Source organism: Orycteropus afer, unplaced genomic scaffold (assembly GCF_000298275.1).
Source record: "Orycteropus afer afer isolate SDZICR_OR568_19922 unplaced genomic scaffold, OryAfe1.0 scaffold00215, whole genome shotgun sequence".
Lineage (NCBI taxonomy): Eukaryota > Metazoa > Chordata > Mammalia > Tubulidentata > Orycteropodidae > Orycteropus > Orycteropus afer.
The window spans coordinates 835,655-848,860 of NW_006921802.1; the positions used below are offsets into that span (position 1 = coordinate 835,655).

The 13,206-nt window shown below is 36.4% G+C and overlaps 1 protein-coding gene across 1 annotated transcript in view; it reads right to left on the reverse strand.

Annotated features, from left to right (window-relative positions):
• Positions 1–13,206, reverse strand: part of PDLIM3 (PDZ and LIM domain 3) — a 33,663-nt gene that overhangs the window by 4,041 nt on the left and 16,416 nt on the right. Inside the window, exons 4-5 of the mRNA XM_042781990.1 lie at positions 6,715–6,782; positions 979–1,242 (exon numbers count right to left, since the gene is read on the reverse strand). Coding sequence (XP_042637924.1) covers positions 979–1,242; positions 6,715–6,782 — 332 coding nt within the window. The remainder of the gene's footprint in view (positions 1–978; positions 1,243–6,714; positions 6,783–13,206) is intronic.

Below are 13,206 nucleotides of genomic sequence, written 5' to 3' on the forward strand. Positions count from 1 at the left end.
TGATACTGCCTCGGAAACCCAAGGAGGGGTCGCTATGAGTCGGGTCCGACTCGACGGCACATAACAACAACAACAACAACAACCAATCAGCCACTAAATGCTTTATTACCTTATGTCATTTAATGGTATTATCCAGAAAAGATAGCTGCTATCTATACACATTTTTATTACCTATATCATATTTGAAAATAATAATTTTATATACTAAAACTCTTTGAAAATTGGCTTTGAGATATATAATAATATTAGTTCAATATATTTATCCTAAGAGATATCTTTACTACCTATTATTACATAGCACTCTTTATGGCATTATGCTAGTTTAATTTTATAAAAAGTGATGCTGTAATAATGAAAGAACAGTATCTGTAATAATGAAAGAAGTAATAAAACTTTATCTTATCATAAATCTTTCTAACTAAAAAAGTTTGACAGTAAAATACCTTGACAAATATTACTAATAAAGAAGAAATTAGTCAAAATGGAGATCAATGAAAATTAAATATATTACTGTCATGAACTCTTCATTTATAAACCTTTGTCCATGGCAAACATTTAAAATTAAAAATTAATTAGCTCTCCACAAGATGCCATTAGGAGAGAGAAAAGAAGTGTTATCTCTTATGAATCTCCTCTGAACATTCTATCCTTCCCAATTTTTGACCCCACAAAGGAGAGATAATGGGCGTAATAGATTATGAATCACTTTTGAGAAGTATTATACTAGACATCTGTGAAGTACATTGTAGCTTTCAAAAGACATACACATTTAGCCCTTACATGATTTCATTTTACTGCTATCACATAAAGCTCTACTTAGTTAATTCCTCAAGTCTCCTTAATTATCAGGTCTAAATATTTTATAGTTTATCACATAGCTTTCTTTCTGTTAAGATTTAATGTTAAAAGACACCAGCAAACTCGACATTGCCCATGTGTTTAGTTAATATGCCCATGGTACAAAAAGACTCGTATTACCTCATCGAGGGTGTTTCCCCTAGAGCTGTTGAAACCTGACCCTGAAGTGTTTCCATAATATTGTCATCTGAGTACAACTGCATAGGTGTATTAAACTGAGCATGTACAATCTTCACACCAGGAAGGTCCATTTCCAAAGGAATGTTAGGGGCCAGCTTAGCAGCAACTTTCAAGTCACCTGGGCAAATAGTACTAAGAGTACTGACAGAAGATGGGGTGCTACGTCCACTGCCACCATCAATACCGGAAGGAGTACTGCATCCACTGTGTTAATGACCACGTTACACAGAGATGACACAAGGAACCAGAAAATCCAGACACAAGAACACAGAGAACAAGTACAGAGAGGTTAAAATGAATTGAAGACGAAAAGTAAGAGGTGAACTACATCAAATTAAAACAAAATTATTATTTCTGGCAAGAATTTATTTTGAAAAAAGGGAAGCTATTTAAAAATTCATGATTGAGAAAAGTTTAACAAAATGTAAATGTACAGGCAATAGTGCATTTTTTGGCTCTGTTCTGTTAAACGCAATATATGTTGAGAGTTAAAATGCAGGAAGAATGTATATAAAGTAAGCAGAAAAAGTTGCAACTATCCTTACATTTTACAAATAGGCCAAGTAAATTTAAACATGACAGTATCACAGACAGATGCTGGGAAATCATGCTGACTAGATACCCACTTATATTTCTGAAGGTGAATATTTAAAATTAAAATATTAATGGATTGGGCTTTACAAGTTGTAACTGAGTATGAAGCATGCAGGTTCAGTCAAATATTTGAGCTAAGTATTTCATATAAGAAGTATGTTTCAGTAATGCTGTTGAGGTTTAAATGAACAGTAATTGGGAATTTATAGATTACCTGGTAAGGATTATGATGTAAGGCCATTTTGAAAATGTTTTATTGCCACTATTACATTTTTTTTTTCTATTTTCATTCTTTAATTTTAGGGAGAATACACTTTTAAAAACTGTTAAGTGGTTTAATTCAGACTCTAGAAATAGCCAATAAATGCTTGTCACCTTGAAATAAATGATTAGAGAGCAAATAAGGTGATCTTTGACTCTTTAGGACACTACCTACGGCTAAGATAAATTTCTTTTAGACACAGTAATTACATGTAAAAATTTGGAAGCACCCATTTATTGCCATGCATATTTCTCATTTCCTTTAACAGATAAATTGAAGGGGAATTATTATTAGGACATCAGAAAGGCCAATCATGCAAATTTAGAAACAATTAAGGAAGTTTCATAGTCTCTGTAAAATTGGGTAGGAGGTCAGTAGACATGCCAATGATAATAACCCATTTTTTCCCCCGTGCATTTTAAGTGCAGCATGAGAGATGCATTTTACGAGAAAACAGAATCTACCAAGAGATTTTTTTTTTTTTTTTAAAAAAAGCACAGTCCTTCAAGATAAAGCCAAAAAAGGTATTAATTAGCATTGATATAAGTATCTGCCATGCCTGCCATTTAGCTTTGCTCTAAAGTCAAGACAGAACAGATGTATATAGTGTGTTTACCTCAAGGACAGTATTCTCTTAGATCTCAGATGTGGCCCCATATCTGCAATTCACTCTCTGGGGCTACTAATGCTCATGTCAGCCCCATAAAGATAGCAAAAAACAAAAGGTTTTGGGCAGTGACTTTGTTGATTTCATCACTGTTGGTAATCAGCCTGATTAGTTTGGACAACCTATGTTACTTAATGGATTTAAAAAATTTTTGTCTTGTGCTAACCAATTCAGCCATCTCTACAGCCTGAACTTGGCAGGTAAAAATTGACCCAGTCCTTTGCTTCTTAACTATTTAGAATCTGTTAAAAACTCAGTCTGCAAATTGCTTACATTACATACGAAAAGGTGGCGCATTTACCATTTTCACAATCTTAACACTACACTGGTTACTGAAATTCATTTCATATGCTAAAAGAACATTAGTCAATTTTCATTTGTGGTAGAGTTTAATCAAGATCCTATTGTTTTGATATAAGTGTAAGAAAGTTGATGGCGTTGTAGTTTAGGATTTTGAAATACTGAGTTACACCTGGGGAAACTTAGGCTCAAAATAGCAGCCCCAATAGGGGCTATATATATACCTTGTATATATACAATACTCAATAGGTATTGATGGTGGCAGTGGACTATATATGTATATATTTTTAATTATAGCTATGGCTTTAAAAATTTACTTGTTTTTGTACAAAAATATTGGCTTTTAATATGTGTCAATTATGATGCAATAATTAGAAGAGTCATAGCTAGTAGCAAAACTTCAGGGACATTAACAAATTACCAATTTAGCATCTCCATTTTTTACTTAGGATTAAAGAAAAGGGTAAGTTGTTCATTAACAGTGTAGTTATGGTGTGGCATTTAACTACTCAAAATCCTACCTTGATGAAGAATCATTTGGTGAGAACAAAGAATTCAGAAGCTAGAGCAATTCTCATGGGGGCATGGGATAAAAGGAAGGCTACCTGAGGCATTTTTACAATTCTTTAAGATTGTGTTCTGGTCCTTGTTTTTATAGAAAATCCTCTCATCCCTGTTTCTTCTTTCCCCCCTTCCAAATTCAGCTATATTAAGAAGGCGTCTTCAAATGATAAAATTATGAATGGCTTATCACTAATCACCATGTTTAAATAAAAATTAAAATATAAAAGAAGGGATCTCTTCAACTTTCCCTGAACTTTTATAAAGTTAAATGTGCTCTAGGTCTTTAGCAAAGATATGTGTCATTCTAATGCATCCCTTCATTGTAGCCCCCTGAAGTCATGAGGCTTAAGTCAGTGGATTTCCAGTCATGCTAACCTCAAGAGAATGCAGGGATATTGGAAATTGTATATATATTTATTAAATAGTAAAAGTGTATTTTAACTTTCAATCCAGTGTTGTTATCTTATTGGAGGCGGAGTTGGGTGGAAAAGCTGTGGAATGTAGAGAAACAGGGAGAATACACAGAGGAAAACAGCATCGAAACACACGAGGAGCAGGAAGAAAGGATTGTGCAAAGTTGCAAGTATGAGGGAAAAGTAAGAGCACCTGATTCTTTTTGACACTCAGGAAATATGGGGTACTCAGGATTTTATTCCTTTATGTGATTGACGCTTATTTACTGGCTGTATTTCTAGGTGCTGGAGATGCCATATTGAACTAGTCAGATAAGGACCCTGTGGATTCTGAGCTCGCATTCTAGTGAGGAAAGGTATATTTGGTAGTCATTACTTTCTTAGCTTCTTTCTCTGACTCTTCTCACTCTAAGTGCTCCTTTCTGGGTTTGATGTCACAGATATTGTCTGGCTTATTATGAGGCAATCCTCTAGCCCTGACTCTAGCTTATGCAAAGGTCTGTATATGGAAATCATGTGTAAAGTAATGATCATCCACAGCAGAGTCATAAACTCAGATTTCTAAAGGGGCTAGGAGGGTCATAAATATATGAAAATGGGCCAGGAATAACATAATTAGGAGGGATGGACATTTTGACAAGCTGCAGAGTCCATGTCCCATCCAAAGACTTTAAACATCTAAAGTTTTAAACACCAGCAGGATAAAATAACTCTGGTGACATAGTGGACAAAGCATTTGGCTGCTAACCAGAATGTCGGTGGTTCAAACCCACCAAACTGCTCAGCAGAAGGAAGATGGGACAATCTACTTCTCTAAAGTTTTATAGCCTTGGAAACCCAGTGGGGGTCACTATGAGTCAGAATCGACTCGATGGCAGTGAATTTGGCTTGGTTTTAGGATAAAATAAAATATCCCTGAGAATTCAGTCTACCTATGGGAGCTCTGGTAGCATAGAGGCTAAGACACTTGCCTGCTAACCAGACGGCTGGCGGTTCAAACCCACCAGCCACTCCTCGGAAGGAAGGTTGGGCAATCCTACTTCCATAGTGATACTGCCTCGGAAACCCAAGGAGGGGTCGCTATGAGTTGGGGCCGACTCGACGGCACATAACAACAACAACAACATGGGAGCTCTGGTGGCATAGTGCCTAAGGCATTTGACTGCTAACCAGAAGGCTGGTGGTTAAAACCCAACAGCCACTCCTCGGAAGGAAGGTTGGGCAATCTATTTTGAGTGATACCACCTCAGAAACCCAAGGAGGGGTCACTATGAGTCGGATCCGACTTGACAGCTGTGAGTTTGTTTTTTTTTTTTTCGTTGTATGGACCACCAGGAGTCCTGGTGGCACAGTGGTTAAAGTGATTAGCTACTAAACAAGAGGTAAGTGATTCAAATCTACCAGTCGCTTTGCTGAAGAAAGATATGGCAGTCTGCTTCCTCAAAGATTCTCTGGGGCAGTTCTACTCCGTTCTATAAGATTACTATGAGTCTAATTAACTTGAGGGCAGCAGGTTTGAATTTTGGGTTTGATGGACCACCAGTTTGGAATGTCTGATGTAATTATTCAGTGTTCCTAACCAATTAAGAAGGAGCCCTGATGGTGCAACAGTTAAGTGCTCAACTGTCAACAGAAAAGTTGGAGGTTTGAACCTACCCAGCAACTCCAAGGGAGAAAAGACCTACAACCAGCTCCTGTAAAAATTACAGTCAAAGAAACCTTGTGAGGCAGTTCTACTCTGTCACTTGGGGTCGCTATGGGTCAGATTAAACTTGACAGCATCCAACAATAACTATTTAGGATCAATCCAGTCTAATTACCAACTAACTTCCTTTGGGCTGACTGAGTTAGCTAAGGCTAGAGGGGTGGGTTTGAGGTTTCCTGAAGTTACCATTTCCTAATGTCAAAGTACCCACCCACTGCCGTCAAGTCAAAGCCGACTCACGGTGACCCCTCCTTGGGTTTTTGAGGCAGTATCACGATGGAGGTAACTGCCCAACCTTTCTTCCGAGGAGTAGCTGGGGGTTTGAACCACATTTCCTCCCTTTGGATTTCAATGTCTAGAGTGGACATTCAAAACCCAAAAAGTTAGAGGTTCAAGTTGACCAAGGGACACCTGAGAAGAAAGGCTTGGTAATCTACTTCTGAAAAATCAGCCATTGAATGGTCTGTGGAGCACAGTTCTGCTCTGACACACATGGGGTCTTCATGAGTCAGAGTTGACGCCACAGTATCTGGTGGTGGTGGTGGATCTAAGAGAGTAACCAAGAGATCTCACTTCTTCCCTACTCTTTCTTTATACTGATAGTCTCCCAAGGGAAAACATTCTGCTTCAAGTGCCCTCTCTTCCTTTGAAAATAAATTTTTATGTAAGAGCTAGAACCAGCGGGATTTCCCAGTAGGCTCCAAAGGTGCAATGAGAGCAGGTGCCGAGATGGGAGGATGAGAAGAACAGATAAGCTACTCCAGCTTTCCCACGTGGGCACCACCTGTTTCCCTACTTCTGACCAAGGGCTGGTTTCTTCTTTCCTTTAGGCTGGCAGGGCTTTCCTGACCTGGTACAGAGCATGTCTGCCTGATTCAAAGGTCACTGTGTTCTGGATGGGATCCCCGGAACAGCAGGGGTATTATATACAAATACACTGGTGATTGCATAAATCCTACAGCTCTATAATCTTGTCAATATTTACTCTTGGAAACGGAGTTTATTTCACAACTGTTCTCTCTGCTAAGGGAGTTTGTTTCTTTCACTTTTGAAATAAATTTCAAAATGAGCAAAGTCACTCCAAACACCTCAAAGTTACTTTGCATGGTGATTAGTAAGAATTTAATGAAAGAACATGCACTCCAAGCTTCACAATCTCAGAGTTTATGACCTGCTTCGGCCTGGGACTATGAAAGGTTTGGGCCGAATATTGTGCTTGTGTTCAAAGTAGTTCACATCCTGTGAAAATAAAGAGTTAAAAAAAAAAAGTTCCTCAGTAGAAGATTAATATGCTTTTTTAGATAAAATTAAATGAAAGAATTATTTACAGAAAGAATTATTTACCACCGTATATTGACATGACTAAGAAGGGTGATGGAACCAGAGCAGTTTCTTCTTTTTAAACGACTTACTCGCTAAATGATCAGCAACTGGCTGGGTTGGCTCCAAAACGTTAGAACCATGTTCTATCTAGATGCTTGTCTTGCAAATAAACATCTGATAGTACCTCCAGGAAAGTAAAAAACGAAACAGCAAGAGCTGGACTTTTGAAAAAGAAACAATACTATCACCATTAAGAACATTGTGTCCGTAGACTGAAAGTCAAGTACTTACTTTTGAGGTGAACTAGGAATGAGACCTCGCAGCTGTCCATGAAGTGCATCTTGTATATTGCTAGTTGAATAGAGCCCAATTGGTGAGTTATAGGAAGCGCTCACTACCTGTCTTTTGTCGTCAATGTTTGCTGCTGCAACAAAAGGTTGAGCCCTTCTGTTGTGCGTGGTACCAATGGGTTTGAACTCCTGTACAATGGCAGACAAAATACACAGAGCCACAGAGTGCATAACAAAGCTGTTAATGAGCAAAACTAACAGCATTGCTATTGTTAATAAAGGCATCTTTACTCACTGGGAGACTGATTACAGGGTTAAAGAAGGAGTGGGATATAAACCAGTCTATGACTTTCTGTGAAATGTACATGTGCATTTATCTACCAAATGTTAAGGTGCAAAGGAAATTATCTTATTTACAATATTAGAAAACAATTCAAGCATTCTATCTCATATCTTCCCCCTGTTGACTTCTCTCTATCCATAACTTTTAAGACATTCTAAAGTGACACATTTGAATACAGAGATTTTGTGTCAGAAATGAAAAAATTGTTATACTTATTTTCTCAAATAGAACTTACATCTGCTTCCCCTTCTTTTACTAATATCTTTTAAAAATGCCCCCCTTTTAAGAACTCACTGCCATTGAGTTGATTTGACTCATAGCAACCCCTCCTTGGGTTTCTGAGGCAGTATCTTTAGGGAGGTAGATTGTCCAGTCTTCCTTCCTAGGAGGCTGGTGGGTTTGAACTGCCAGCCTTCTGGTTAGCAGTCAAATGCCTCTAGGCACTATGCCACCAGAGCTCCCCCTTTTAAGAAACGGGGGAATAAAACATGGGCAGTAAAGGAATGAGCTTTTATGAGTAATCATAAAGAATCATTTTAATGATTTAAGTAAAAATTCTGTTTTTCCTTTATAAGTGTAACAACAACAACAACAACAACAAACTTCTTTATTTGGAAGAAGGTATAACCTTCATCTTAGGAAAGAAATTGACAAACATTAAAATTGTTTTTCCTTAGGAAAGTAGGAATAACATTTATAGAAAACCTGTTTTCTAATGTGATGATTTCATGTGTGTTTAAAGAACTCTTTGTGCTTACTCTAGTCCAAGGAAGTCTAAAATCAGTACTTCAGAGATAGCTGACAATATGAGTCCAGCAAAGGAATTTCATTTTATTGCTTGGGAGAAAGGACCAAACATCAAAGTTCTAAACTCCCTGTCTGAAACATGTCTGGATGATATGAAATCATATCATTGTTATGTTCTCCAGCTTTTATATAGATTTATAATTTTTGTAAAGCCATTATTTTTCTTTCTTCTAATCCACAGAAGAAAACTGAAGAGGAATGCTAAAATACACATGAGCCAATCCTCTTTCTGAATCTTTCCATTTGGCAGAATTAATAAGATAAATCTTTATAAAAATATTTTCTCTCACACATTCACATCAGCTTCACTCACTTTGTAAATGTGCCATGAATGTCTCACACAGATTTCAAATAGTACAAACATTTATAACTATTTGGAATGTTTCTGGAAAGAAATCGTTCTTATTTGAAAAAAAAAAAAAAAACAGCTAAAAGATCTTATAACATTCTTAGTCATGTCATTATTTTTCTTCTTGTCATTACAGATGAGTAAGTTGTGGATGGTACTTTTCTGTTAAAGGACTGTCTTCCTTCCTTTGTCTTGGAACTAGAGTTTTACACAAAGATTCTTATGCCAGAGAGCATCAACTACTTCCTGCTGGAAACCAAGCTGCAAATGCTTTCTATTGGTTCCCTAAAACAGGCACTTATTTCATTCTCCCCAGCCAGGCTTTTTGGCAAAGTGTACTTTTTTTGGAAGGAAAATGGTTATGACAGGGTAGAAGGGGTGCAGCTGCAAATGCTGGCCTAAGTAGTCTTTGACTCCAGCTGCCCTAAATCTCATGGCACCTGAAAATTTCTGGTAAAGAACAGCTTCTTGCTCATCAATCTTTGACAGTATGTTCTAACAGCCTCCTGAACTTGAAAGTCTGAGTTAAAAAAAAACTTAGCCCATGATTCTACAGTACGATTGAATTGATATTACCTCGATTGAGTTTTTTACCTCCGTAAGGATGGCTCGCTGGCTCATGGCCAAAGAGTTGGTTCAATGGCTACATAGTTGCTACTATTAGATAGCAAAATGATTGAAACAACCAAATGAGGCCTTTAGAAAAGTGCTGAGTCCTAGAATATGTGAACGATGAATACAAACATTTTTAAAGAGGTATGATCTGATAGTTTTAGCTAATTTAAAATTGAAGTTGGATTGACAGTGTTTTATGATCAACCATTACGATCAGTTATTATGGCATAAAAACGTGAACTGGAAATTACTGTGAGTAATGACAATGGCCATGACTTAGGCCATTGTTCATCTTTTTGCTATGGAAGAAGATAGAAGGTTAATTGCATTACAGTTCAGCTTTGGTGGAGTATAAATCCTCAGGCTAATTAAAAGAGTGATTCAGGCAGGACCGAACACCTCAAGCTCTATGCAGCCTAGCTTTTTTTTTTTTTTTTAAGAAAAAATGTCCTACCTTAAAGAACTTGGTAAATGGAGTTTAATTGACAAAAATTAGTTAACATAAAATGACTTCACCAGGAAAAAAGTCACTGCTCTTATTTCTTCGTTGCCTTAAAATGATGAATAAACATGGATGGCAATTGCTGTGCAAATGGGGCAACTTCTCTGAAAATAATATTTATGTACTAATAGCACTAGTAGTAGCCCCAAATAGCAGCAGATAAGCTAATCAGCTCCAAGCTTTTTCTTTGCCATTTTAAGATTTGGTTATATATTGCAAAGGTGACAAACACATAAAAAAACAAGAACAAAAACCTCTATTTTTCACTCAGATCATAAAATAGAAGTATTTCAATATAGGCTTTAAGCATTTAATTTAGGCTTTGCAAAGCATTAGTTTTATTGGCTGCTACAGTCATTCAGAAAAGCACAATAGTGTTTTAGCCCATGATTCTACAGTACGATTGAACTGATATTTCCTTGATTCAGTTTTTTTTTTTGCACCAAAAGTAAACAGGAAATTGAAGTATGGCACTGAAAGTCAACATTCTATCCACATCTTACATCATTGTTGATGGTCAAACATAATCAAAGGACAAAACCAATTAGAAGTTGGTTCTAATAATGAAAATCATGAACTACACAAAATACTGGTAAAAAAGTTATGCAGAAGTTATGCAGAATAGTCCAGCTCTTGTGTTTATCATTCCCAAACAAAACCACAGAAATTATTCTTATCTTTTAGGAATTCAATAAATAATCATTCCAAATTAATTAATGCATTTTAAAATATGATTTTGAAATGTTAGGAGCTTATATTAAAGAATAATATTTTATTTTGGATTAATCAACTATTAGGGCTGCCAGAGTAAAGGCTAAATAACTTGACAAAGCTCTGCTGACGTAAGGGTGTGCAATGATTGAGGAAAAGCTAAGTCCTTGGAATGACCTCAGCAATGATAGCATTCAAAGAGAGTTCACTCTTCAATTTTGTACTTGGAGAAGTTGTCCACAGATAAAAAGTTCAATCCAAGGACTGAGAAACATTACCAGATTGAAGAGAAACAGCATGTTTCATTCACATATGTATATACTTAGAAGAAAAAAATGTCAGGGGAATGAGGGAGACAAACTATATCAAGCAATCAAATATTTGATCAAACCATACTGAGGAAATGATTGTATGTAAACATATTTGGAATTTATTAACACGTTAACCCTTCAAATGAAAAATAAAATCACTCTTATAACCATTATTTCTTCAGTGATCTGTTTCAAGTGTTTTCTGTATTTCACTGGGGAGGAGTTTGGGGAGATGGGAATTATGAAAACTTGTTTTGTGTAGGCTGCCTTCCAGTTACCAAAAGCACTGGAGAAAAAAGTTATTTTTATGAAAATAGAAATGACTTCAATCCATCCTTCATTTGACTGTGAATGGAAGTATGTTTTTACTATCAAATCTTTTATGTCAAGTTTCCTTCATATAGTAATGGAGACAGCTTTTTCCTTGTTTAGAAAAGAATCAGTTTTTGTTTCTGAAAAGCATCTACCCAGTACTGTGATAGCTATCTCATGCCTTTGAGTCCCTCGACTAACATTAAACTAAGATGAGGGTAATGTTTTATTTGAGAATGCAAGCTTTAAAGAAGGACAAAGAACTCTAACAACGTACCTTTAGAGCAGAGCAATACTTAGGAAGAAAATGAGTATGCCTGCTCATAGGTTATGCTTAGAACTGGATAGAAGGAATTTTTTCAATGGCTAAGCATTGATCCAAACAACATCTAAGGATTCTTTGAAGCCAAAGATTCACATTGAAATTTGTAAAAACTAATTTAATGATAGCCTGGAGAAGAGAAAAGTCTGGATATTAAAATTTTATATAAGTTATTACTAAGGAGCTCTGGTAGTGCAGTGCCTAAGGCACTTGACTGCTAACCAGAACGCTAGTGGTTCAAACCCACCAGCCATTCCTCGGAAGGAAGGTTGGGCAATCTACTTCCATAGTGATACTGCCTTGAAAACCCGAGGAGGGCTCGCTATGAGTTGGATCCGATTCAATGGCACATAACAACAACAACAATGTGCAAGAAAAATGGCCCAAAGTCTTTCCAAAGAGAAAAAGACTGGAACGATATATATTAACATTATTTGTGTGTGGGCTTTGATGGTAGGATATAGTGCTTTTTCATCAATAAATACTACTCCTCACTTAATGACTATCTCATTATCCGATGTATCACATTTATGACAATAATAAAAAATCTACCTGACTATTTTGTGAATTAATAATGTATGTCTGGCAGTAATGAATGCTGAGGTGCAAGGTGAGAGTAATGCTGGCTGTTATGGTTACGGTTATGTGTCAACTTGGCTGGGCCATGATTCTTAATGGTTTGGCAGTTATGTAGTGATGAAATTTGGTAGTTATGTAACAATAAAATTTGCAGTTGGGTAATCATGTAGTGATCTGATGTGGTCATCCTCCATTTTCTCATAATGCTGAGTTTTGCATAATGATCTGGTCTTTGGAGCCTAACCATGTCAATAAATGGGGAGTGGGTATATTACTTTTAAAAAGAAAAAGAATATTTTATTCCAAAAGCAAAGTTAAGATCACTTACAATAAAAGTTTGACTTGGGTTGAGGTAAAAGAATTCAAGTATTACATTGCTCAGTGATGTTTTACCATTCATCTTCAATGACATCTTAAGCATGATGTATGAATGGCATTTATTTCTATGACTAATATACCTTTGTTGTGCAGAAGATTGCTTTATTTGCTAAGTTCTTACTTTGAAAAAAAAATTTCTTTGTACAGCAAGAAAATAAATAGGTATACATACAGAACTATGGCTTAGTTTTTCTCCAGTTTCAGTCCACAAGTTAAAATTCACCGTTTGATTTGCATCACCACATTTTGTCCTAGTGTATGCTGTATGGTTTTCAGATAGCTGAGGCTGCACTGAAATTTAGCTTTTATGTAGGGAATGCTTGGTCTGAGGTGCTAAGTTTTGTGAACTGGTCATGCAGAAATCTGGCTTGAGAACTTTGTAAGGAGTAGGAATCAGTTGGTCCATTAGGGGAAGAGTTGAGATTATTCTTATCTCTAGCTCTTCAAAGCTGGTCTCTTAGAGGATGTCAGTGAGAATCCATCATGACTCAAACTAATGGAATGTTCAAAGGCTCCTTCTGACTGTCTGCTGTAGCCCTTAATCCTCTCTTCACCTCTTATATTTTTAACTATCTTACCCTCTTTGTAGTATCATAAGTATGCATATGGCTAAGCCAACACACTGGACACATCGGATAATACGTAATTGATGAGAGAACACAGTATTTACAATTAGAATTATCATTAAAAATTCAACAATTCAGATAACCATTTTTATTGTTGTGTACTGTTGAGTAGATTATGACACACAGTGACCCTATCAGATGGTGTAGAACTGTTCCATAAGGTTTTCTAGGTTAATCTTTACAGGAACAGATCTT